Source organism: Pyrus communis, chromosome 8, assembly GCF_041283825.1.
Source record: "Pyrus communis isolate YQ-2024b chromosome 8, ASM4128382v1, whole genome shotgun sequence".
NCBI lineage: Eukaryota > Viridiplantae > Streptophyta > Magnoliopsida > Rosales > Rosaceae > Pyrus > Pyrus communis.
The window spans coordinates 14,086,370-14,113,970 of record NC_142572.1 but is presented as its reverse complement, the minus strand read 5'-3'; the positions used below and the strand labels follow the sequence as shown (position 1 = coordinate 14,113,970).

General features: G+C 36.6%; 4 protein-coding genes and 1 pseudogene across 8 annotated transcripts; 2 read left to right on the top strand and 3 right to left on the bottom strand.

Annotated features, from left to right (window-relative positions):
• Positions 1–425: 425 nt before the first annotated feature.
• On the bottom strand, positions 426–3,608 carry LOC137717740 (uncharacterized). The gene is made up of 4 exons (XM_068457205.2): positions 2,808–3,608; positions 2,161–2,472; positions 1,200–1,392; positions 426–1,057 (listed from the first exon to the last, which is right to left on the bottom strand). The coding sequence occupies exons 1-4, from the start codon at positions 3,183–3,185 to the stop codon at positions 630–632; spliced, it is 1,311 nt and encodes a 436-aa protein (XP_068313306.2). The 5' UTR covers positions 3,186–3,608; the 3' UTR covers positions 426–629.
• Positions 3,609–5,371: 1,763 nt separating this feature from the next.
• On the top strand, positions 5,372–6,266 carry LOC148695145 (guanine nucleotide-binding protein subunit gamma 1-like). Its single transcript, XM_088699311.1, has 4 exons — positions 5,372–5,643; positions 5,838–5,890; positions 6,005–6,049; positions 6,170–6,266. The coding sequence occupies exons 1-4, from the start codon at positions 5,431–5,433 to the stop codon at positions 6,249–6,251; spliced, it is 393 nt and encodes a 130-aa protein (XP_088555437.1). The 5' UTR covers positions 5,372–5,430; the 3' UTR covers positions 6,252–6,266.
• A 541-nt stretch (positions 6,267–6,807) lies between these two features.
• LOC137717739 (ubiquitin carboxyl-terminal hydrolase 26-like) lies at positions 6,808–14,205 on the bottom strand. 5 transcript variants are annotated; one of them, XM_068457201.2, is made up of 15 exons: positions 13,819–14,205; positions 12,978–13,075; positions 12,288–12,884; positions 11,909–12,164; positions 10,918–11,657; positions 10,695–10,803; positions 10,180–10,358; positions 9,645–9,929; positions 9,363–9,570; positions 8,904–8,972; positions 8,448–8,678; positions 7,861–8,124; positions 7,604–7,745; positions 7,245–7,454; positions 6,808–7,150 (listed from the first exon to the last, which is right to left on the bottom strand). In XM_068457201.2, the coding sequence occupies exons 2-14, from the start codon at positions 13,055–13,057 to the stop codon at positions 7,360–7,362; spliced, it is 3,255 nt and encodes a 1,084-aa protein (XP_068313302.2). In that variant the 5' UTR covers positions 13,058–13,075; positions 13,819–14,205; the 3' UTR covers positions 6,808–7,150; positions 7,245–7,359. The 5 variants fall into 5 exon arrangements, with proteins under 5 accessions (XP_068313302.2, XP_068313303.2, XP_068313305.2 ...); XM_068457202.2 differs by having other exon boundaries at positions 6,808–7,147; positions 13,819–14,171; XM_068457204.2 differs by having other exon boundaries at positions 7,861–8,142; positions 13,819–14,147.
• A 5,812-nt stretch (positions 14,206–20,017) lies between these two features.
• LOC137717029 (basic form of pathogenesis-related protein 1-like) lies at positions 20,018–20,497 on the top strand (annotated as a pseudogene).
• Positions 20,498–21,642: 1,145 nt separating this feature from the next.
• Positions 21,643–25,900, bottom strand: LOC137717621 (integral membrane metal-binding family protein (DUF2296)). The gene is made up of 6 exons (XM_068457039.2): positions 25,621–25,900; positions 25,205–25,498; positions 24,846–24,990; positions 24,039–24,148; positions 22,220–22,640; positions 21,643–22,119 (listed from the first exon to the last, which is right to left on the bottom strand). The coding sequence occupies exons 2-6, from the start codon at positions 25,466–25,468 to the stop codon at positions 21,866–21,868; spliced, it is 1,194 nt and encodes a 397-aa protein (XP_068313140.2). The 5' UTR covers positions 25,469–25,498; positions 25,621–25,900; the 3' UTR covers positions 21,643–21,865.
• Positions 25,901–27,601: the final 1,701 nt, after the last annotated feature.

Here is a 27,601-nt window from a genome sequence, read left to right as displayed (position 1 = left end):
TCACATATTATTCACCATTTTGTAATCTTCTCGTTAGATGTATCAATGTATGAATACCGGTGTTAGGTCAGTTAACTAAAACAATACGCCTGCTCTCTTGCACCCGAGTTTGAATCTCCCTTTTTATAGGTTAAAATAATTTAGAAAGTCAATGGATATGGATGCTATTTCTTGGACATTTGCTTAATTAACACGATGAGAACTCCCATTTTTATTGTCCTTAATTCAACGAGACATTAAACTAACGTTCATGAAATTTAATCTAAGCAAATCTCCTCAAATGGAGATTGAATGTCGCTGGATCAAATACTGAGAATCCGTTAACCAGGAAGCGCTTTGCTAACTCCCTGAAAAGGAAACTTCCCTGAGAAATTATGTAAATCACCACGAGGAGACATCGTGGCCGGAGATTCAAATGCAACAAATCAAATGAACGATCAAGGCCTTCAGATATATCATATTTGTGGAATGTTACATTTCCTAACAGCAACAATTGTAATTTGTATGTCAACTCTAAGCTTCAACTTAAATAAAACGTGAATCAAAACATGGAAAAACACCAATGACGCCGATACTTATGGGGAAACACTTGTACACGTCTAATCTAATCTCCAGCAGTTATCAAAGGATTAAAGCTTCTGAAGCACCCTGAGCTTGGCACTTCTAGCCCGGCTGTTCAGGCACTCTTCCGCTTCAGACGGTGTAATTGGTCTCTTAGTGAGAATTATGCCTCTTAAGCCTTGTACCGTTTGTTTGATCCATGCCTCGTTCTCATCAATGTCACTCATGATCTTTCTCAAATCTTTCTTCCGTGGTTCTTCTTCATTCATGTCAACGTCACCATCTCTGTCTTTGATGTTGATGATGTCCAGAAATGTTTGTTTCACAATTCTGTCCTCCAAACTATGGAAAGAGATGACTGCCAACCTGCCACCAGGTGCAAGGCAGTCAAAAGAAGAATAAAGAGAATCCTCGGGAGTCTTCAGTTCATCGTTCACGGCTATCCTCAGAGCTTGAAACACCCTTGTAGCTGTCTTAATCCAACCTTGCCGTCCTTCTGTTGCAGTTGAATTCAACCTTAGTAATTAAAGCTTTTTTGCATATCCATTAATACAACAATCAATGGAACCATGGTTCTGATAGAAATATACTATGCAAGGTCAAAGTACAAGAACAATAGAGAACAAGAGGATGCCTACCTCGACTCAGCGGAGTTGCACTCTTTATAAGATCTACTAAATCACCAGTGGTATGCAATCCACCCTGTGAACGGGCTCTAACAATTCTATTTTGAAGAGAGTACCAGTTACTTTCTTCCCCATAGTCCCGCAGGATGCGCCCTACCTCATTATCTGGCCAAGAGTTCAAAATGTCTTCAGCTTTCAGACTTGCCTGTCAAAGCCCTACTCCAATCAATTAAATGAAACAAACATTTACAATGATGATGCAGTCAGTAAATCATAGTAATGATACACGTCATTTTTCTTAGAAAGTTTTCATTCACCCTACAAACTATCACCTCGGACTTCAATGAATCAAAGTCAGTACCGGCAGAGAACATTAGTTTGGAAAAGGAAAAAGATAACTGAGCTTAGTAACAGAAGACAGGAATCATGACTGCATATGACGAGGGGATCATAATTGGGTGATACAGATCTTTACATCCCTACATGAACTACACGATCCCCACATTGCTGGAAGCACGTATATGTAAAATGGTCACGACACCAATTTTCCACATGTGCACACATGTGGTGTAACTGTAACTCACTGTAACCTACCCATTAGTACACCATTCTTACACATGATAAAAGGGGCATTATTATAGGCATCCTATTTGAGCTATCACTCACATGAACACCCTCAAACTGGTCTTTGGACTTGGGAACACATGTACAAATAAAATGGCATCAGAGCCTCCCCGATGAGTCTTCAGATAAAAATGTTTAACCATTACCTTGAAAATTGCAAGAAACCAATTGACTCAATAAGATCGCCCACAGTTCATAACAACACTCCACCCGCTAAAAAACTCGAAACCACAAATGCGCTCTTAAGTTTCTTACATATATACTTGGACCATAAAAAAGAAAATAACTTTTTCCTAGTCTTTATCTCATTCAACTAAATTGGATACAAAATTGCCATAACAATTCTTACCTGAGGATCCATCCTCATATCAAGAGGTCCATTAGCAAGCACACTGAACCCTCTTTGTGGATCATTCACTTGCAACGACGACATTCCCAAATCCATCAACATCCCATCAATCCCAGTTTCAACCAGTGTCTCGTCCACATCACAAAGCAGAGACTTCACATATCTGAAATTCTCCAAAAAGGTGTAAGCTTTGAGGCTCGAACTAGTCGGGTCATGCAAAACAGAGTTGATCCGAGCTCGAGCCTTCTCAAGCGCCGTAGGATCAACATCAAGCCCAACATACACTTCCATTTCCGGATGCCCTTCAATTATCTGCTAGTAATCAAACAATTAAGCCAAAACCCAACTCGTAATTACATCAAATTAAGGGTCTGTTCAGCATTGCTTCTTGTAGGGCAACTAAAAAGTTTAAAGTGAATTTGGCAAACAAACTTAGTAGTAGTGCTGCTAGCTCCATGAAGCGCTTTATCAAGAAGCACTTCTTCACGAAGCACTCCCAAGTGCTTCTTGCATAACTTGGATTGGATTAGACGTTTAATACAAAATTCAACTTGTTTATATTATCACTTCTATCAGAAGCAGAAGCAGAAGCGATTATGACCACAAGTGCTTTCTGTAGAAGGAAAGATAGAAGAGTGATTACTAACCGCAGAGGAATGCCCAGCAGCTCCGACAGTGCAGTCGACGAAGTACCGGAGCTGTTTGGACGCGGGGAAAACGTCCAGAACCTCGCCGAGCATGACGGGAATGTGGGTGGCGGTGCCTCCATAGCGCTTGATTGTTTCCAACTGGAATTCTCTGTCGGAACGCGTTCTCCTCTTTTCCTTTAGCACCACTATCTGCCTCAGTTCCTGCTTCTCCTTCTTCTTCTTGGCGGCGCTGCAGTTGCTTCTGGAGCTGCGCGCGGTGGTTGTGAGGCTTCTCAGGCGGAGTGATAACGAGGAAAAAGAAAAGAGCTTTGAGGTTGATGACGATATTGTTGATGCAATTGCCATTTCTTTGTTCAAAAAAAATTGTACCCACATTCACATTGATGTCGTTTTAATTTTAAATCTTGTAACCCTAAGGTGGGATTGGGATTACACTGGATTGGCCCAAATCCAAATTCCTAAAACCCCAATTAGAACAATTTTCAGGGTTGGACCGTTGGAGTTTGCATTTTTGTAGGCTTTCGGTTTTTGGGTGTGGGACTTTGAGTAGGAGTCCGGATCCTCTCCGGATTCTTGGTGAGGAACCCGGAAATCTGTAAATCGTATATATTTATCATATATCGTGCAATTATTTTTCTTCAGGTGTTGTTTGTATTCAATTTTAAAAGAAAATATTAAAATGATTTATGATCACACGATGTACGATATACGAGTTTACAGATTTTCGGGATCCTCACAAAAAGGATTCGGAGAGGATCCTCATTCTTTGAGTAGGACTATGGACTTTGGTTAGTCTCTGATTTGGTTTGGTCGGTTTTCTGGAATTTCTAGTATTCGAGATAGTTAGGTAGGACTTGGGTGTTTTGAAGCGTGCTATTTGGAGAATGACCTTAGATTGAATCAGTTCATAGTAATAGTGCCGTTCTTAACAACTAATATAAGACTATGTTAAAAAATTCTTACATTGGCTTTGTACTAATAGTCCGGAAAGTCAATGTGGCTTTGAAATTGTTTCATAGAAGGGTTTTTATCACAAATGGTCCCTAAAATTTACCCTCATCATCATGATGATCTTTGAAATTGAAAATCAATTAATGTAGTCCCTGAAAATAAGCGTCGTAAATCAATGTGGTCCTTCCGTTACAATTCTATTAAAAATCTTATTAAGTGTTGATGTGGCACATAAATGGGCTTCACAAGATTTTAGGGACCATTTGTGATAAAACCCTTCATAAAATTCTCTCAAGCATTTTGGGATTTCAGTTTTGAGTTTGAAATTTAGCTTTAGGCGTTTTCAAGTTGTCAATTTGAAAATTTTCTTTGGTAAACATTTTGGAATTTCAAGTAGGAATGTTGGCCTTTGAAATTTTATATGCCAAAATTCATACTTCAAACTTGAAAATGTTTAAAATCAAAATTTGAAACTCTAAAATACGAAGAATGAACACCTATACTTCAAAAGTGCACATCCCAAAATGAAAATCCAAAACGTCAAAATCCGAAATCGAAAAGCAAATATTAAAAAAAGAATTCCAAGAGCCGTATTTTTCTTTCATTACAAGAAATCCCTCCGTTTAATTTGTTTTTTTTTTTTTTTTTAAAGCAACGATAGATAGATTTTATAAAAGAGAACGGTTACAAAACGAGAAAGCAGGCGAAGAAGCCCTTTCAATTACATTCAGCTGAAAGTAAATGAACAACAAAATGTGGAGGCTTTTCAAACCAAAGAATGTCACAACCTTCATAGCACTCGAGGAGGAGGAGGAGGAGAGGGGGGAGAGGAGGAGGGGGGGGGGGGGGGGGGGGGGGGGGGGGTGGGCGGGAATACTTAAAACTTTTGAAATTATTGCTGATAGAAATTGTTTTAAAAACCATCACAGTGTGAATGGGTCTGAGCTAAGCAGATACGTCAACTGTCAAACTAAACCGCCAAAAGCAGTCGTGTGTTGTTTTGACTTGTTGCTACCTTTGGTATATGACTCATTCATCCCTTATTCTTTACCATACTCATTCAAAACGACGGAAATTTCGCTAGGATTGTCTTATTTGGATTAGTTAATGCTGGATGGTACTAGAAAAAAAATATTATTTTCTTATGTTCTGTGAAAGATATTTTTCGAATCACGTGGTATGAGAGTCCCACACAAGTTTTTCTCTAAAACTATGTATAAATTAATTGATCAATAATGTGAGGATGGATGGATGAAGGGAAATATGTGGTCTGGTTGTTGGCATGTTGCCCTATATATTGCTCTGCTCATAATTCATGGTTTATTCGTCATGGCAGTCCACTCTTTTAGAGACCAAGAGATTCACAGAGGCGTTTCAGTGTCTCTTGAGCCACTATCGTGCGATTCATCAGCGTCAAAAATTAATTATTAACTTAAATAAATAAGTTATATAACATGATCATTCACACCACATCCCCCTTTCTATATATCCCTAAATAAATTCATGACTTTTTATAATCTAATTGCTTTTTATTTATTTTTTGTTTTTTATTCCATGTCCACTCCTCAGTGCTTTTTAATCATGAACAAAACATAGGTCCCCATTCTCTCTCTCAACAATATCATTAGTTCTAGGTGTAAAGACAGAGAGATTTGGTTGGAATTTGTGAATGGATAAGCAAGTAGAAGAAGCAAACCCTTCATCTTCTCCGGCAAGAGCAAGAGAAGATGAAGGAGGAGGAGGAGGAGGAGGAGGAGGAGGAATGGCTCTGCCAGTTTGTTTCGAAGACAAAGCAAGAGTTGGCCAATTTCCCACTTTCATTGGCAAGCATAAGCTCGCAGCTTCCATTTCCCATCTCCAAAACCAAATCGACATCATCCAGGTCCATCTTTTTCTCTCACAATTATCTCCATCATTTTTCTTTTATGATACAATATTCTAAACTAGTCTAATCTTTAGAGTGGAACTCTGACTTGGATGTGGGAGCGGACATATTGTCATAGTTAACTGGCCTAACTCATATTGGTGCACAAGAAGAATTTATGAAAACTGAAAAAGGTTGTGTGTCATATGCAGAAAGAGCTGGACCAACTTGAGACAATAGGTGAATCCTCCATTGTCTGCATAGAGTAAGCAAATCAAATCCCAACTGTTCATATTTTTTTGTTCACATTTCAATCCAACGGCTCCAACCCCTCATCTTTCTTTCTTTTTTTTTTTTTGGTAATATTGATCTTATACAGCCTCATTGCAAGCGTTGAATCAACATCTGATCCATTGCTTCCATGGTAAGACATAATTCCAATTTCCAGCCCTTTTTTTTAATATCGTTGTAGCTCAGTTAGTTAAGAACATTCACCCTACACCCTAAGTCTGTTTTCAACGGGTGATCTAATTCGTGTACACAGGACTAAAGGACCAGGTGAAGTAGGGTGGGATAGGTGGTTCCGGCGAGCCAACAACTCCAGAAACCACAGCCGCTGGATCTAAAATTGATAAACTTTTATGTATTTATTTTAAGTATAAATAGACATTGATTTATATGTTATGTAATAAATTTAATTTTTAAAATAAATACATAAAAGTATTTAAAATAAATACATAATTATATCTTAATACAATTATGTAATTATTTTAAGTATAAATAAACATTGATTTATATGTTATATAATAAATTTAATTTTTAAAAAAAGGGGCCTAAGCCCTCTCCTAGATGCCAAGCCCTTGCCTAGGCCTCGCCTAGAAACTTAGGCGCTAGGTCTCTACCCTGCTATCCGACTAGTGCCTTTTAAAATCTCGAATCGATGAAATGATCAGTTTTTAGTATGCATATTATCAATATAAAATTCTGATCAATTTAGCAACGGGAATTTGATTAACCGATTTCCGTTTTATCATCACATCTCCTTTTGGATTTATTTATTGGAAAATTTATACAAACATAATATCAATTTATTTTCTTGCTCCTCCAATCCGAGAATACGAACACATGATTCATGATGGGAATGAACCCAGAAACTGAAACAGAGGAACTAACACATGAAACTCTTAAAATAATACACTTTATAAAACTTACTTGTACAGTGACCACCGGCGGAAGCTATTAGCTATGAGATAAAACGTCACCCCACACACCCGAAAAAAACATGCACATTCGACAATATACACCATTGTAATCAGCATTGTTCGACACATAAAAGTCGCGGTAACATCTTTATCAAAAGAAAAATTACCACCGCAGTGGTTAGACCCAAAACATTCCGACCAGGAAACAGCGCATATCACATTTCCTTTTCTCATGTGTCAGCGAGCAATGGCAGCATACTGTAATCTGTCTCCGCAGGCAAGGGATGGGTGACCTGAATTATACATGCACTGGACAACTGCTGCTGCCAAAGGTGCGAGAACGGTCAATAATCAAAACTGATGTCCCAAAAAATCCAGCAAATCACAAGGGAACATTCATGCATTTTCGCAACTAACCTCAACAATGCAGGTCATCAAAACGCCGAGAAAACTTCCAAGTCACCTCCCCTCTATCAATATCTACAAAAACATGGGTATTATATTCAAATATTAACCAGCAAAAAGCATGCTTCTAAACAACTTGGGACGAAACATTTGTGGTCAACAGCGTCCCGCGAAACCCCTCTTCAGTGTGTTGCGCATCCATTTTCTGGTCAGATAGCTCATCTGTGGAAAAATTGTCAAAATGCATGTTTAAGGTTATTTAAGTTAATCAATGCAGTAAAAGTTTTCAATCACATCAACTACAAACACTTCCTACGACTTTAAGCATTATATTACAAAGAAAATGCGAAGAAATAACAGCATAAAATTACCAGCAATATCTCGGTTCTCATGAATTTCTGAATCATTCACCCAAAGTCTATCACCAGGGAAGATATTCATGTCCGCAAGAGTAGCAGATTCGTCCTCAATTATCCGAGTACCTTTGTGAAGTCCCTGGTTTTCCTTAACAATCTGCATAATTTAAAACAGTAATCAGATGCCACAGGAACAAAACAATTTGGACAAATAATTAACCCAGGCATTGGTGAGTACGCTCGCATCTACGTGTTAGCTTCAAGAAGCATACCCCAAAAGATTCCCATATCATCATTTTCAACTGGTATATGGTTGTGGAACCAGAGACTTTTAAGCTTATTTGATCCCCAGTTTTTGTCCTCCGAGAGCGCTTGGAAACTCGGCGATCTGGATCGAAATTTGTATCAGATGGTTTTAGAATCGACTTTGGAGCTTCCTTGCCATGTACAAAGTATACATATATGTCCTCGTTGCAATAATCAAGCTTCCGCATTAATTCCCTGCTTTCTCTTTCTCCAATGCAGTCCTCACATATCTAGGAAAATTGAGGCACCTAATCAGACGAACAACTTTAAAACTGCTTCTCGTAACTATGAATTCTAAATATATGACTCGAAATTTATACAATTTTTGTGCAACATCGATGATGCTGCCACTTATTGATGTTTTATACAAGTTAACTGGAGTCACTAATGATCTACCAGAAGACTACGCAACCAAAAGGTTCCAGATATTGGAGCATCTACTCTAGCATAAGACATTCTTAAATTTAAAACGAAGCAAGAGAAACATGATATATAACAAGTGTCCTCCACTATGCATGGCAAGAAAACACAACTTAAAATTGTAAGCCTTTACCTCAGGACAAGTCTTAATCACAAGTCGTCTAGACTCAACTTCACCATTTACGTGATTTGGAGTACTGAGGTCCTCCTCGCCCATTGGCATCTCTTCGCAAGACCCTGCCAAATTATTTTCTTCAGTACTACTTAACTCTATTTCAGCAGATATTCCTTTCTCTTCAATACCACCCCATTCCTCACAGAAGGACTTCCAGTCATTCTCAGTAATGAGTATTAACCCATCCACCTATAATCCACAAAGAACGAGAAAAGAAGCAAGAGTTCCCACATTAGAACATTCTCACACGTACAAATTTGATCTGCACAATCCCGTGAAAATTAAAAGAACCAGAAAAGGTTTCTTTTATAAGAAACAATAATCTTACAAATGAGAAGGAAAAAAAAAAGAAAAAAAGGACCAACAAGTTCAATCAACAAATATACAAAAACTCGCATTTATTCATATGCTTACAGGAGACTTCTGGGAAATCAGACCACGTTTCTGGACCAGATCAACAGGCCTTTCTAGAAGTTGTGAATGCTGAAACAAACCATCAGGGAGGTTAGAATAATTGCATAACACTAATAAGTGAAGAAAAATAAGGCAGACTGAACTGCACGGACCAGGATAATTTTATTTTTAGAGAAGAGAAGAACCAGAATAGTTCTTAAATACACTACACAATTTCTAGTTCCAGTAATTAGAACAAAACTTGATGCCAGGTTTACTCAGCTTATTGAATTTGGACCAATAGCAAGTGTTGTCCAGCCCAAAGTAAAACTAAATATGCATTCAGCTTTCAATTACATAAAGACTGCATTTATGAGACTGATGAACATGATTAAGGTCAAAAGCATGCAAACAAAAAATTAGAGTCTACTAGAGGTGCCGGATTTCAATAGAAGCACATCCAGAAACGTTCTAAATTACCTTTTCACACTTTAGCAAATCCATGATGCCCTCTAATGTTTCAGGTTTCTCCACTGAGGAAATATTCTTTCCATTTGCAGTAATGTAGTTTTTCCACTTTGAAAGCCAAGAATTGGGTATCAAGTAATACTTGCAATGCAGAGAAAGCGGCACACTTTTTCCCGTAAGTAGTTTCTCATGAGTCTGGCGCTGTTTGAGCCTCACCAATCTGCAGCAAAAATACTGGTCAACGCAATTACACATGCTTAACAGCTCTCTGCTACAAGTAAAAGTTTAAATTACCTTAAAGAATCCTCCATACATGCAACTTCAGATAGTTCATCACTGCATTGGGAACATTGTGCAGAGTCAGAAGGAAATGGAAAACAACCCAAATGATCATCAGGCTTCACTGTTAAAGCATCTTCATAAAGGAAGAGCCATAGATTCTCAGGAACAAGCAATCTCTTAGCACCAGTGGCGTGTTCAGGCATAAGTTGCCCATGAGGACACCTAATTGAAGCTGTTGGTCCGGCATCGGCTTCAGCTGGAGCATCAAGAATTTTTCTTTTAAGCCACTGTTGTAACCTGCAAATAAAAATGAATTAGAATCATTAGAGAAAACAAAATATGATGTAGCAGAAGCTATGAGAAGCACAAAAGTATTGAAACAAAGCATAGTGGCTTTATCTTCTGTAATGCACTATAATTAATTTATCCATCGATTGTGTGTTCGTATGAGAAAATCCCTAGTAAAAAAAGTCATAGCAAAGTCTAGCATAAGAATGAAGAGATCTGAAGGAAGGATAAAAAGTAACATAACAGTTTGCAGTCATACCATGCTTTAGAAACATAATACATTCCACCTGAACACTTCGCTGCAAGTGCATCCTCCGCAACTTGCTTCATTATTATTCTTCTATCCCTATAACTGTCAGCACAGACTACATTTCGAGCACCATCAATAAGGCAAACCATGCAGTAGTCATCATTGGCCAGTTCTGGCCCCCCTTTATACTGAACCAGCATTCAGTTAGAAGAGAAAAATCATCAGTAACTAGTATACATTTCATCGGAAGTAAAACTAAAAAATGGGAAAGAAAAGCCCAATAAAAAAATTAAAAAAGAATAAAAAGAGGCAAAAGCGAAAAAAGAACATTTGATAATGCCATTATGCCAACACATGAAAAACCAGAAAAAGATGAGCCAAAGTACTAATCTGGAGCGAGAAGGTATGAAGTTGACAGGTAGGGTTCATCACATAAGCATCATGATGCAAATTGGTGTAAGTATTTATAAACAACAGATAGAGTTCACACAACATTAAGCGAGTCCAATAACACATACAAATACCTTAGAGAACAGTTTGGTCCATGCTTTGACTGACAACCTTTTCATGTGGCCAACCTTTGAAACTGGAACTTTTCCATGCGAACATTGGATGGATGTGTTGTCAAGAGCACTGCAAGATTACTATGTAAGCCCAAAAAGAAATTGCGAACCAAAAACCCTGACATTTTAGTTCCAGCAGAAATCAAGTTAAGAACTAAAGCAAAGATATCAAGCATATGCTTACAGTGAAATCATGTTATCAGCCCACTGACGAAGCCAGTCCGTTGATATCCAAAAAAAGGTTTCCTCAAGTTGTTGAACAGGAGCTTCCGACAAAATCGAACGCACTTCCTGTCTTCGTTCTGTGATATTATTCATCTCTTCTTCTTTCTTAAATTTGTATTGCTCACAAGCATCAAGATATGATGCATTAAAGCTTTCAATCTCATCACAAAGATGAGATGGAAGAGAACTACAAACAGTATCACCTTGTATCTTCCTATTATTGGCATTACATTCCACATGCACTTTCTCTTCACCCTTCCGGGAATGATCGAGACTATACATCAGCATATATGCATCAGCACATGAAAACGTCTCTACATGACTGGTAATAGATTCTGAAGGTTGTTGGTGAATGACATCCACATTATCACCATTTGAAATAGCATTCTTTTGTTCCATGCAAGATGGATCAACAGGTTCGAGTTTAACAGGCTTGGTATTGGAATTTGAAGCCCCTTCTCCAAACGGATGAGAACCCAAGTTTGAGACCTGCTCATCGTCAAATTCCCACCATTGCCCTGTCTTCTCATCCTTGACATGCGCTACATAGTGGCCACTGTTAACTGCAGTTCCCTTGTGAATCAGCACAGCTGACAAATCATATACTGATTCACCCTGAGACGGGTCAGAGAGCCTCTTCCTCATATCAAGTACTCCAGGAAAACTAAATGCAGAAGTAATTTTCTTCTTGGTTGTTGTCTATTGACACAAATCAATATAGAATAAAATATTAAAGAGAATAAAATAACTATTAACCACAAATCAATGACAACGTCAACAATAAACCATATAACAAACAAGAACACAACCTCTACTCTGCATCAATATCAAGCATGTGTGGTATATAAAATAGAGCTTACACGACTTTTTTGTGATCATTCGCGATTTCAACAATTGATAATTATAACTACAAAATGAAAACTATGCATTACCAAGGATCTCATAATTACCTTTGGAAGGAAAACATATCGCTTAAGCTGAAAGTTCAGAACCTCAGGCAATGTGCGCAACTTGATGCTTCGAGTAGCATCGACTCTTGATTTACAAGACTCACAAAAATATTGATTCTCTCCATGGAGCTCTTCAACACTAAGGTAATCATCTAAACTCTCACCCAAACTTTTCAAACCCTTCACATTCAACTCCAGCTCATAGAAGTCTTCCATGTTTGAAGAAGCTTCAGAGTCTTTTCCACATTGTGAACACCTAAGTACATGCAAGTGGAAATAACATAAAGATAAGGAGAGATTTCAGAAATAATACGAGCACAAAGTAAAAGGCCATAATACGAAGAAGTATAATTCTAATCCAATCAGGTTCAGTCTTTACCTAGTAACATGTGATACACTTCCACGGAAAAGATCTTGAACAATAGATTTTGCCTTTGAAACTTTAGAGTTGCTCAGACAACGTTCAAGCAAAGAAAGAAGTAAGGTCAGAAACTCATGACTGTCCTGTTGAACTCCATTATCTAACTCCAGTGTTTTTACAAATGGAGATGAGTCTATAAAAGCCAATTTACTGGCATGCAACTGAGCAAAAAGCCGAGAAAGCTGATTCAACACTGGCTGCTGTTCCAAAACCTCAGGTTCAACCAAGAAGATGCCTTCACGGAAGGACTTGTTCATGTACAAACATTGGAGTATGCTATTAGCATAGCATGTTGCACCCAGATTTGTGAGGCCTGCAGGAGAATCGGCAGAAGGACGAAGGTCCTGAGAAGGATCTGGGCCCAGAGTTTGCAGAATCTCTGATGTCTTCTGCCATAGGCCTGATTTCCTACTTCCATTCGGGGGTGGAATTAGCCCACAAAAGCAGTTTGGGTTATCTTTAGAATTCACACGGCAGCCTTGACAAACTGGCTTTGAAATTTTATATAGCGTATATATATCCTCATTTGTAATTTCACCCGTTGCATGTATTTTCCTACACAATACCAACCATAAATACGCCACATAACAAGGGTGCATATCAAGCAACCGATAACTCTTCTTAACATAAAACGGCAAACTTTTCTACCTCAATATTTCGGAAGTGTTGTCAACATTATCTCCTTGTCTGTTTCGTTTATTTTTACTGCGCGTACTTGGTCGGCTCATTTTAACAACCGACCAACCCTGCAATGGACATGTACTCAAAACATGAATTCTTAGGAATACTAAGAAGTAATCATGGGCGTGCACGCGCACGAGCACACTCCCACACACGCACACAATTGGAATGATGATCACGAATTATACGCTCTATAATATTCGGCGATCATCTTTTTTACAATCGGATGTAGTCAAAGTGTACAAAGAGTACCCTTGCAAAACTGGCATTCACGAAAAGGGTGCCCAAAAGCTCGCATACTAACCCAAACATGTTCGATATCTTCAATGTGGGATGTAGGAATCCTAACACGGTTTAAAGGCCACCCGAAAAACTAATTTTCGAGTGTTACTGGCCTTATGTATATTTATTTTTAAAAAAAAATTGAAGCTTTGAAATATACACTTTTCGATACTCTCAAATAAGAACATGTTCTTGTTTGCCACAAACATAAGCTTGCATTCTGATAAATTCCAGATGCAATGACTTCCACCATGCATTTTCAAAGCATATGAAAAATAAAACGAGTTCCTACGAATGATCTTCAAGCAGCAGTATCCATAAGAAATAAAAATATAAAAAAAGCAAATAATAAATTAATAGAAAGAGGGAAAAAAAAAACCCTAGAACCACAAGAACGAAAAAAAAAACAGCATGATCGAAACAAATCAAAATAAGCAATCAAATCAAAATTCAAGCATATTAAAGAAACAGAAAATTGAAAGAAATTAAACCCAAAAAAATAGAGGGAAAAAGTTCAAAAGGGTACCTGGGTTCAGAGGCTGAGGAAGCAGAAGAAGAGGAAAGCTTGGACCTTTGGAGCTGAAACTTGACGAATTAATAATTTTTTAAATGAACAAAAAAAATAAATTGGGATTTTGGGATTTTATATAGGTCAGCGTGCGAGGGAGGGAGGAATGGCTTCGATTTTTGGTAAACCAAACAGCTCGGTTTTGTTTGTAATTTTGCTAATTTGTAAATTAAAATAAATATGGATGGAAAAGAAGGTCGAGCCAGTAGATTTGTAGGGAAGAGAATTCTACTCCGGAAGAAACAGTGAGAGATCTCGACCGAGACAGAGCAACACAAGTTTTTCACTTTTCAGTTGTGAAATTTGGGGACTTTTGGTCAAAAGATCCCGTCAGAATCTATGGAGATTTTTTACAGTGGGTAGGGGACCAGTCTTTTACGTCTGTTAAATTAGCACTCGGTTGCCCCCATCAACTTTTGGTACAAGTGTCATCAACGAGTGCGTGGGAATCGGTTGGGATAAGATTTTCTAGGTTAAAAAGTTAAAAAGAATGAAAACTACAGTAATCGGCTTTAAAATCTCTTAAATTACTAGCACGGATAAATAATTAATACGTCTAGATTGTAATACTGAGTGATGATAGTATGTATATTTTTTAGAATAATGCTTGTTTTAAGGAAGGATGGGTTGAGAAGGATTATGAGATTATTTTCTTTTTTATTTTTGGGGAATATATGAGATTATATTTCTCCTCAAACTTTTCAGAATTAATGGTTGATTTGTAAGAACATGACTTGTGAATGAACTTAACATATTTCCAAGCTTGTTATATTCATATTATAGAAATACGTTAACTTTATACGAAAATGAGATAACCATGAAGAGCTATTTTGAAAACCTATATGCTCTTTTTTTCAAACGATACATTATGTTACTTTAGATATTAGATTAACCACCAACGAGATTTGAACTTACATCATCATGCAAGAGTTCAACATCTTTCCATCACCGTTGCAAAAGGCCACTTGCAAAACCTATATGCCGTTAGATTTGTCATTCACATTTCCTGGAAATGCATTGATGATGTGCATATTAAGGGCTAGTTTGGCATTGTTGTGCTTTAAAAAAAAAAACTACTTCTAATGTGTTGTGAGAATAAGCAGCTGTGAAATAAAGCAGCAGAGTGTTTGGTAAACTTTTTTGTAAAAGTGCTTTTGAAAAAAAAAAAAAAAAAAAAAAAACAGTATTATAGTGTTTGATAAACTTTTATGTAAAACAGATATGAAAAAAAAAAAATTGGTTTTTCAAAGCTAGGTTTTGCAGCTGTGTGTTTTCGGCTTTTTTTTTTATCCAAAACTATGAAAAAAAAACTGAAGCTGAATGTTTACCAAACATAAAAAAGTATAGCCATTTTTTTTCAGAATCACCTCAGTACCAAACTAGAGCTAAGTTGCACCAATATAAACAGAGGACAAAGAGACAATTATAAATCAGAATAATGTCTGTTAACGCATAAATTTGGTAAGGCTAATAAAGGTTGTTCTTAGGGGATTTACAATGCTTGCAAGGTATAAATACTAGAGTTTTTAGGGTTATAGCCTGGTATCTAAGACCAACTTCAATGATGGGCTAAAAGCTAAATTACCCCTCAAAATTTCCCCTCAAACCCACTCCAACCCGAGGGGAAACTTTGGGCTAAATGCTAAATGTTAAACCAATGCCAAATTCCTCCCAAAATTTAGCCCAGAAATCGGAGTGGACTCTACCCAATATTTATCGGAATTTAAATTTTTTTAAATTAAAATGTTTATAAAATTAATTTACGATGGTCTACATATTTATTTTTTCATTTTTAATTTAATTTAACAAAAAAAATAGTCTAAGTTCATTCTTTAATAGTCCCCGGATAAAATTTTAGGCTAGAACGATTGGAGCAAAAAAGCTGTTTCTGGGCTAAAAGCTAAATTTTCCGGACTAAAAAATTTGGTTTTTAACCCAACCATTGAAGATGGTCTAATGGAGGCTTTTGACATATACTGATAATAGAATAAACAAGAGAAAAGATAGTGGTTCATCCATAACTGAGCTACATCAACTATAGTATATGACAGGCTTTTTGGCCAAAATGGTCTTTGAAATTTGCATAACTCTTTACTTTGATATCTAATATTTGAAATAAATAAAAGTAGTCATTGAGTTTGTCCATCATTAATCATTTTGGTCATTCCATGAAAAATCTCCATTAAATAAGGTTCAAATGACAAAAATACCCTCAAATTTTGTCAAATCATTTGGCCTATTGTTTATTAAATTGAGAATATTTTTGTTATTTTGATCCTTATTTAATATATTTTTTTCATGAAATGATCAAAATGATTGATGGTAGACAAACTCAGGGATCACTTTTAATGATTTCAAATCTTAAGAATCAAAATGATGAATTATACAAATCTCAGAGACTATTTTGGTTAAAAAATATATATGATATATATGTTTGTACACGGATCTTACATATAAAGGAGAGAAGCCTTAGGCTTATTATGACATACACAGGAGAAATTGCGATCGTAGGGGTACTTTCCTTTTCTTCCTTTTCTTTTTCTTTTCAGATTATCCTCCTTCCTTTATATAGAGGTCCTCAGATGGGGTGACGACCCCCCAGGGTAATGTTGCTAAGTCATCTTCAGCAAGTAATTGTTTTACGTCTTTGAGCGTGCATGGAGTCTTTGATTATGTCTCGACAAAAATCTAATCGTTGGAAATAACGTATCAAAGCAACTTCGCTTATTTGTCAGTATGATTAGTTTCTTGTAAAACCTGGGGACCCACTCACTATAGATAAAACAGAAGCAGAGAATCTTATATGGTGAATTGAAAACTACTGTTTGAGCAAACAGAAAGGGGCAGGGCAAAACAGTTTTATTTCTTAATGCTAAACCATCATATAACCCCCTCGTGACATTATATGCACACTAATCAGCTAGTGTATAAAGCATCAGATCTAACACTAGAAGGAAAAAATTTGAATAAGGAAACAGTGTGTGAGCAATAGTATTCCATTATTAGCGTGAACTTGGATCACTTTGAACTCTTGAAAATTGTTATGCTAATCAAATAAGATAGCAACTTGAATTCACATAATATTGTTATACGTGTTACGGGTACGAATCTCATATTGTCAATTAGTTTTATGGTGAACTTTTACTCTCAATCATGAGGGTGATAAGTCTTTCAATACGTAAGAAAGGTAGAGACAAAATATATCTCCTTGCAGGGAAATTTATTTTTCCGTATAGATTATTTATGAAACATCAATTGGTGATTGAAGAAGTTAAGGTTTCAATATAAAACTAATTGGTTATATAACGAGTAACTCAATTATTTATAGAGAGTTTTAACGAAAAGTCTGCGGTACTGTTCACTTTAACGAAAAACCACATTTTTACACTAAAAAATCAATCATGGTACTATTCACTTTACCCTTTATTTCATTCTTATCGTTAAAACTTAAAGTTTTCAAACTTTTTTCATTAGTTTTCCTTTATTTATAAGTACATGTAAGACCTCTCACGTGCAGTGACGGAACCGCAGGCAATGAAGTCCCTTGACACCAACATCATGTTTCTTTGTTCCATTAAACTGCTAATTTGACCGCATGATCTTAGTAAAGTGACCCCAATGTTAAGCAAAACAATGCTACTTTAATCTAAAAAGTCAATCAATATTTAATTCTCCAATATCAAGACCTCACAACGAAAATTTTCTAGCTCCGTCGCTGCTCAAGAGTAGTGCTTTTTTGAGTCTAGTGCGTAAACAACACAAATCGAATGACTTGAAGTATGTGCAGTCATTGAGCTTCACATATGGAATAACATGTTTTAATACCATGAAGAAGTTGAGGTTCTACAGTAAAACAATTGGTTATGTGAGGAGTAGATCAATACTTATAAGCACATGCAAGGTCTCTCGTGACTCAGATGTGGGATTCATACTCACAACAATAATATTTTTTTTCACTCTAGATCAATTTCTTTGGTCTCTCGAGCAATGTAACCAATTAGCACGTATGTATCTTTTGTATTGTTTAATGAAATATCGCTTTATCACTTCTTGTCACTGTTCTAAAAATCTCCGCTTAACGCTACCTAGGAGTTAGGCGGTTAACCACATCCCAGTTAATTCCTAAGCATTTGAAAACTAATAAAGAGCGTTTAGACTTGCTTAGGTGACCGCTCATACCCAATTAGGTTGTGACTCTCGTTTAAACAGAAAATCAATAACTTTTATTTTGCATTTTATTTTTTATTTTTTCAATAAATTGTAAGAGACTTACTGAATACTTGAATGGACACTCATTATATGTTTGTTCCCCATGTTTTCAATACGTTATAATGTTTTATAATCTATATGACATTTTATATGTATCTCAATATGATTATGTACTTTTTTAAGTATAAGAATGCACTTATTTATATGATATATAATAAATTTACTTAAATCTACCTAGTCCGCCTTAGGCGCTAGGCCCCAATTTGCCACCCAACTAGCACCTAACGTCTTTTAGAACCTCGCTTCTTGTAAAAAAAAAAAAAAAAAAAAAAGAAAAAAAAAAAAGAACAAGTGATGAGGCAATTATTTTCCTTTACAAATTTCATGTACAACACATTAACCAAATTAGAAGTTAATTAGTTATTCATTTTGTTTTGAGTTTTTATCGCTAATGGTCTTTGAGATTGATCAAACTCATCATTTTGGTCTCTTACTTTCAAAATCAATCAATATCATCCCTTACATTCATTATCGCACATCAATTTAGTCATTTTATTAAGATTTCGTCAACTATTCTATTAGTTTGCATGTAGGATCCATAAATCCAATGAAATGGTGACACGTGGATTACACAAAATAGGGTTTTTTTTATTTTTTTATTTTTTTTTATTGCAAATGATTCATGATATTGATCCAACTCCTTATTTTGGTCTCTGAGTTTCAAAAATTGAACTCCTTATTTTGGTCCCTGAGTTTCAAAAATCGATAAATTTGATCCTTGACTTTCACTACTGCACATCAATTTAGTCTATTATTTAAAATTTCATCAATATTTTTCGTTTGTGTGCTGATGTGGTCCCACTAATCCAATCATATGGTTCCATGTGAATCAACTATATAAAAATAAAAAATAAAAAAAAAGACTAGTATTTCGCGCTAACATTTTTCTCGCATCCCACAACCCCAATTGGAAAAAAATTCAATCTAAATTCGATAAAATTAGAATCCAAATTCAATTCAAATTTGATAGGATGATAACCAACTAGAGATAAATGAGGAATGAGTTCAGGAGGCCAAGTATTTTAGTGATGTCATGATGTCTTCCTTTTCTTTTTGAGCATACCTTGATGAAGACGACGATGACTTTTTTTTTCTTTTCTTTTTTGTTAGTTTTGGTTTTTAGTTTCTTATTTTACTTTTAGTTTTAAATCTTAAAAAAAAAAAAAAAAGTAGTTTCTTGTAGTTAATCCACGTGGCCCATATGATTGGATTAGTGAGACAAAAAATATTCACGAAACTTTAACGGAAATATTAAATTGACGTGTGGTATTAAAAGTTAGGGACCAAATTTATCGATTTTTGAAACTCAGGGACCAAAATCGAAACCGTTTCAAAACTGCAAAACCAAATTGTTCGGTGCAGTCCGATTTGGTTCGTGTTTTGGTTTCAGTTTTTGGTTCCAAGTACCCACCCATAATGTCAGAGACCATTTGCGATAAAAACCCTTATTTTGTATAATCCAGTTGTCACCATTTTATTGCATTTGTGGGTTCCACATACAAACTATTAGAATAGTTGACGGAATGTTAATGGAATGACCAAATTGATGTGCGGTAGTGAATGTCAGGGATGGCATTGATTGATTTTAAAAGTGAGAGACCAAAATAATGAGTTTGATCAATTTTAGAGATCATTTGTAAATAATAAAATAATAATAAAATAATTTTAAAAAATAAAATAAAATCCCTTTTGTTTTTGTCCACTATATTTATCTGTTAATTCCAACTCTATCAGATCCCTCCCTTTTAAAGGATGCTATTTTTAACCGTCCCAGGAAAAAAAACAGTAACATGCCTTTATAAATAAGACAAATCCCATATCCAATTTGTATTAACATCCATCAACCCTGTCAAGTCTCTATCCACAATATCTTAAGACCTTAAACAAAATGGGATACAACTGCAAACTGATGCTGTGCATCTGCTCCGTGGCATTAATCTTAGCTCGCGTCTCCTCAGCCACTTCCGGAAGAGATATCAGAGGCTTCATCGATGAACACAACAAAACTCAGGCGGCCGGTGTCTGTCCGATCAAATGTAACGAGGCCATAGCAAGGTATGCACAAAGCTTTGCCGACGTAAGATCTAGGGACTGCGCAATGGAGCACTCGATGGGGCCTTATGGTGAGAACATAGCCTCAGGTGAAGGCATGACGGGTGCAGCTGCTGTCAAGTATTGGGTTACCGAGAAGGAGTTCTATGACTACAACCAAAACAAATGTGTCTACGGCGAATGTGGTCACTACCTTGCTGTGATTTGGAGCAAATCAACCTAGGTTGGTTGTACCACGTCGTCGTGCACGAATGGACAAACCTTCATCGTTTGCGATTATGATCCTTCTGAAATAGATGGCGAACACTCTTACTAAATGAGTAATAAAACTTATATTATAGCCTTGTACCTTTAGCACTTGTTCACCCGTCACATGATAGGTCATGTTACGAGTGTGCTTTTCTCATGCATACTAGACACGACCATGTTTTGGTTGGGTCTTCTGTTTTCTTCTTTTGGATAAGAAATTGGAAAAGAAAAGGGAATGAGAGAGACATGTAATTGGTGTACACCCTAAAAAGAATAAAAATCATTTCAATTTTTCTTCCTCAAATCAAATCTCTCCCATTTGTTTCCTCTCCATATCACTAAATGGTGAAATTTTCTTTCATGTTACCCTTTACACATTTATGTAAAGGAATCGTTATTAGCACTATTTTCATTATACATTTCTCACAATTATAGTTTTTTTAAATATAAAAAATTTAGAGTACAAAATAAATATTTAGAGTGCTAATAATAATTCCCTTACGAGACTGCTATTAGCGTTCTAATTTTTTTTTCCCTTCTCCATGAAGGAGCATATGATGACTTTCATGGAACTGCACTTTTAAATTGTATTAGAGCTCGTTTGGATGTACTTTTAAAATGACTAAAAGCGTTTTTGGTGAAAATAATTTTAAAACAAATCTTTAGTAAAGATGCAAGTGAATCGTAAAAAAACACTTAAAATGTTTCTTGGAAGAAGCACATAACTGATGCTTCTTGCAAAAAGCACTTTAAGTGCTTTTGGAATCCAAAAACATTTTCTCTAAAAACGCTTTCAATTATTTTAAAAGCACATCCAAATAAGCCCTTAATCAATATGTGAACTGTACTTTTAAATTGTCTATTGTATTCTAATAATCCAAAACGTTTAATATTAGGTTTCTCTCCAAGTTCATTCTTATAAAAGCTCACTCAATTCTGAGTTCATGTAACCACTTAAATATGTGACAATCATTGGAACGTTATCTTGAAATACGTATACCATGTATGTTGGTTTATCTTTTCTTTCATTGGAACGTTATCTTGAAATACGTATACCATGTATGTTGGTTTATCTTTTCTTACGCATCACTTGTAATACTACAGCAGTACAGTTTTAATTTGTAAAAGGTATTTGAACCCAAACTGTATGCCAGCTCCAACAATTGAACCTGATAAGAAAATAGTAAAACAAAAGCTCAAAGATGCACAAAATTACAATCAACCCGCGTATTCTATGATCATAAAGCCCCGAAATTACAACCAATCTGCATATTCTATCACCATTAAGCCCGGAAAGTTTCTCGGTAAGGCATCTGTAACATTTTCTTGTACATTGAGTAACACGACCAAGCATATATAACACACAAATCCATCCAGCAGAATATGAGCCCCATACGTACAAGCAAAGGGAATCGAAGAAACGAACATCTTAACCCTACTCATGTTTTTCTACACTAATTGTATCGGCCAATGCAGGCCTTTCAGTTGCTTCCTCAATCTCTGAACCAGCTCTGACCCGGCTGACACTTGAGATTGCACTGTCATCCAGAGAATCACTGGCTTGCTTTGTTGGGGTCATAGGGGTGTTAGAACCAGAAGTATGCCCTTCCAAATGTTTTGGCTGATTTAAGGCGTGGCAGTGCGGGCAAAAATAAGTGATGTAAGGGAAATCTTCCTTCTTAGCAAGCCCTGCAAAGAGAAACAAATGAGACCGTTTGATTCAAGCAAAAGAATGAAAGAAAACTAACACTGAGGAGAGTACTATAAGATTCGGATGTTGATAACCTACCGTTGTGCATATGACAGTTGCCGCATATGAGCGCATAAGACTGTGTTGGATCCTCACCCACAAGTAATGCTGCAATCCGAGCAATCCATCCTCCATCCTGTGGAGATGGTCCTTGAGGATTATGATGACTAACGACTAGCTGATTATACTCGGAAGTCTGACCGTCAGACCTTGCAGAACGAGGTGTCTCTTCTTCAAGAGGATTCAGCGGGACACTCCCGGTACTATTCGATCTGGTGTGTACTGGTTTACGGTTTCGAAGTTCACCAGAGTGCACAAGTTCAACATCATGGCTTTTCCCTGTTGAGGCATTACCCTTAGATTCATCTCCCACATAAAATTTCATACCTGAATCCGTACCCAACTTAGATGCCAGGACAGTTGCAGCAGCTGCCTTTGCTGCTGGGTCAGGATCATATCTCTGCATAAATGACATAACTTAAGCGCAAACCAAGGAACATCTTCACATATACCATTCTTCAAACACAAACCAGTGAGGATTTCCGTAGAGTTATAAATAAATAGCATAAAACCCAGCAAAGGGGTATACAAGAGCCAAGTCTGGCACAGTGCTCACAAAGAACCAAACACTTCACTTCAGCCCATAAGAACGGTTTCTTCGGTTCACTTTACATGAGCTCCTGGAGTTCTTTCAACCAAAATTAGTAAATAACATCTAAGAAACTCTATAAAACCATTCAAACAGTCAACTCAGGTAACTCAGATGAAACTAGGGTCTAGGAGATCCCCATTCTCAACCACTTTGTTTGGATAACATTTAAAAGGAATCTGCAAAACAAGGGTTCACTAAAACATAAAAAAGCCTCAACTAAACCCACCTCTAGAGGTGGGTTTTCGCAATCCTCTCTGGAGTCCCAAACGTCCCCGTCGTCAATCTCACGTCCTCCACTCCTCTCCAAATCCAAGCTCATTGATCTCACATCTCCTCTTCTCCTCCATTAAACCCCACCTCTGTGAACCCACCGTTGAGTGCTTCCTCTCTGACAACTTTGAGTGCACAGTCAAACCCCTCGATGTCCGCAACTCCATTCGCAACATATCAATGTCATCATCCAATTCTTCATCTTCCAATTCTTTGACCGACATCATCATCCAAATCTTCATCTTCTCCAGCGTATTCGTCTTCTCCAGCTTTCAATCCTTGTTTTTCTTTTCATGCTATTTTTATTGAAACAAAATTATTTATTATATTTTTATTTAACAAGCATTTATCATGATTAGGACTGTTGGATAATCTTTTACCGGACTTCTTTATTCCTTTTTGGCTTTTTCCATTTTTGATTTATGGATTTTTTTTTTACTTTAATAAATTTGAATTTATCCTTTTCCAATTTTTTTTAATATTTAATTTTATCATGCTTGTTGAATTTGAAGTTATTGTATTTCAATTTTATGTTTGTTGTGTACAATCAGGATTATGTTCCAGATTTCTTCTTTTTTCCAATCATGATTTCTATATTATTTTTTTCTAATGGCTGACAAATAAAAACTAAGCAGATCTCAAAACCCAGGTTTTTCAATCCCACCGTCACTTGATCCCCTCAAATCCAAACAAGAAACTTCAAAACTCAGCATCCTTAATCCCTTCACTCCTTACTCCCATCATTGACAAATCCCTTGGAGCCAACAAAACCCCCACCAAAACAGGCCCATAAGGGGAAAATGATGCATCAAAACCTACCCTATTCACCCGATAAAAGTTCAACAAACTAACAGAAATACCAAAAAGAAATCAATAATGAGACATAAAGACGTACAATGTTTGCAATATAGCAACAAAACTCTTCCTAATCATTACCTGAATAAGTTGTTGAGTAGTGTAATAGTTTGTCCTCTCTTTAAGTTCATCAATTTTTGCTTGCCTTTCAGCTCGAAGCCTTTCCAGGGTTTTGGTGTCCTTGCGATCACCTGTACATTGAAACATATGGATATCAGATTGCTGATGCATGTCGGCGCATAACATTAGTCAAATACCTTTCAATTAGTGGCGGCATCCTATTTGGAAATTGAGTCAAAGAAAAAGATGAGTTCATATACCAATGATCAAAAGCATTCAATAAACATTTTAAATCAACAGTAATTAACTAATGAAAAACATCCTAGCTCTAGTTTCTAGCCTTTTGTCAATGATCCATTACAACACCAACATGGTGCTAGGCTCCTAAACTCATATGTTTGATGCTTCAATATGGACTTCATAAGATACAGACATGCATGAAAGCTGATAAGCAGACTCACAACATACATAATTTACAAAATATAACATCTCAAGAAAGGCATGATATACGTACACATTGAAACTGTATTGAACTTTGAAAATTGTGAATACAGCTTTCCAGCTCTAAATGCCATATGATGAGAAATACACACCATGTACACTAAAAACATACGACGAGGCTTAAAAAACTCAATAAAAAAAAAGTCAGAAGCCACCAACGCAAGGATTAACCAATAAGTCTAAATGCCGCCTAAGTCCTATCTAATGCACAACCAAAATCCTATCACAAACACGGAAACCAGATGCCTTTGCAAAACAAATGTTTCAGATATGATCACATGAACATAACAAAAAAAAAAAGTAAGCTGTAAAGTTTTAGACACTCACGCATCTTTGTGAAGCTCACAAATGCTGAATACGAAACAGAAGATATAGCAGGCAAAAGAAACATGGGCAGAATACGAAATGTCCTCCTCTTCCAATCTAAATCCGTCGCTCTCGTCGTTACTATAGCATAAACAATTGCAATAACCTGAAATTGACAAAATTAAGCAAAACCCAGCATTCTTCTCCGATACTATCACACTTCAACACTCCATTCCAAGAAGCTTAACAACAGTTGTGGTGCATTCTTAAACCTTTAATGGACATTGGCACGAAAAATGGGAATCCTCAACAAAACCCTAATTAATGGGTTTTACAAATTTACTGCGATTAATTAAGCAAATCAAGAAATTTTCAATAACCTCAAAGAAGACGGAGAAGAGAATGAGATGTCTGGTCATGCGCCTCCAAGTAATGGTCCGCCTCTGCATTCTAGCGAGGACAGTGGCTTCCTCTTTCGAAATGTACTGAAGCCGCTTCTCGAAATCGTCGCGGTGTAATCGGAAGATCCCACTGAACATTCTGGAGAAAATTCCCTGCCGCTTCTTCTTCGCAACCGCAGGCGCTGCCGCCGCCGCGGCGTCCTTCTTGTCGCCTTCTCCTCCTACGGCTTTATCCTCCGCCATTACACCAATTTGGCGGTTCTCTATCTCTTTCTATAATATAATACACAAATTGAAAGCAAAAAGCAAAGCAAACATCGATTAATCAAAATACAGAAACGAAATATGATCCGGAAGATTGAGAAAGTCGTGGGAGAGAGAAAGAAAGAGAGGACCTTGAAAATGGCGATGGCGAATCGAGAGAAGGTTGAATCGATTCGAACTTTCTGGATGTTGGGGGTAATGATGGAAATCGACAAAAAGAAGAGAAGTCCGTGAGGGCAACGCAGAGCTCTGAATCTCTGATCGATGAAGAGAGAGACGGAGAGAGGGAGAGGAGAGAGAGAAAGAGTATCGGCGATGGAGTGAGAGTGTCGAGGGAAAAAGTAGGAGAGAAAGGGGGTCTTCAAAAATCGGGGTTTTCTTTTATTTCTTTCCTTTTTTTTATTTCGTTGTGTTTTTTTTTCGCAACAACGACAACGCGAAGCCGGAGTACGCGGTGAGTGGGACCCACTCGGACCGCAGGGACCGTGTTCGTTGGAGTGCACGACCCACCCCCGCCAGCTCTCCAACCGCGCTGTGCTGGACCTTACTAAAATCCCCCCGCCAAAAAGTCTATTTTGCTAACCACTCAACCACCTTTCAGCGTAATTAACTAATTTAATTTGTTTGCGCGTTTAAACATCAATTAATAATACAAAAAACATCATTCTTACTACATATTTGTACTATTATTTATACAAATAATAAGATTCACATGTGTTGATAGACTTTACATCTAGAGATGATACAAATATGTAGTAAGTATAACATTAATTTTAATAATAATAACTAAAAATATTAGAAGATGGTATGCAATTCAATTGTTTCTTGATTCAAATCGGTCTAGTAAGTTTAACTAATTGTTTCTAATGTTAAAAGATATCCGATGTTAGAACTTCGATGCGGCTTGATAAAATGGTGTAACGCTTTTAAGTGTTTCAAATATAATAATTTTCATATTTTGATAAATACATGCTCCCAAAGGGGATCAAAATTTTCATTTTCTTGAAATTCGAATTTGAGGCAAAGTTTCCTTTCCTTTATTAACTTTTGTAACAGATAAGTCGTGAATAAGAATAATACATTTGGTACTCATTTCTATTTCTTATATTTAGTGAACGTACGATCTGTCAGCAAGAGATTAATGTCTCTACCTACCTATTCTAAACATGTCATAGTAACTTGTAGGGATGGGCATGGTGGGCCAAAACTGACACCAAACCTACGTAGTCGGCTGAGCTAAAATTGCAAGCCGAAACCAACCAAAGCTTGGTCTAAAACCGATCAGGTTGGTTAATCGACAATGGCAGGTTGGTTTGGGTCCATTCTCGGTTTATGTGAAGATGAAAACACATAACAAATTTATGTCCAAAAGTTACATAATGTAACATCAATATGAGTGATTGCTCAAAGGAAAGCACAAATGAAGCAACCCAAGGAGAGCACCAAAGCTGACCCCTTCTCCAAATGGTCCCCCCTGTTCCTCTCCAAAAGGACTGTTTAACTAATCAGGTTTTCTTTTCATGTGGTGAAAACACGTTAACTCATAAATAACTAACCATTGATATTACTACACGTATTAATTATGATTAAAAAAATTAAATTAAATATATGCAAGTCGGTTCGGTTAACCGCACCCTAAAAATTTTGAAAACCAATTGCCAAACCGATTAAGGTTTGTGCGATTTGGTTAAACCACTGAAAATAAAAAAAATAAAAAATAAAAATAAAAACCAACCAAAGTCGTCCTTGCGGTTTACTTGGTTTTTTTTTTTTTTTTTTTTTTTTTTTTTTTTAAAAAAGCCCAGCCCTAGTAACTTGCAAAGAAGGAAAAGAACAGAATCTTATTTTGAGATGCTACAACAAAGAAGCCAGGAAACCGTTTCCAAAAGAAAGCATTTCAGATATTCTTTCTGACCTTTTGGTTTTGAAGAACTGGCTGAAAGTTTAGCATAAAGGCTCTTTTCTTGCATCCTTTTCCTCTCATAGCTGCAAAACGCTTTGTTAATGGTTTTCACCAATCTGATCGCCTCTTGGTTTTCCAGAAAATGAACATTTGCACTAGGATGAAAGGCCGAATTCTATAGTTCCTATACAGAATTATGCAAGGATGAC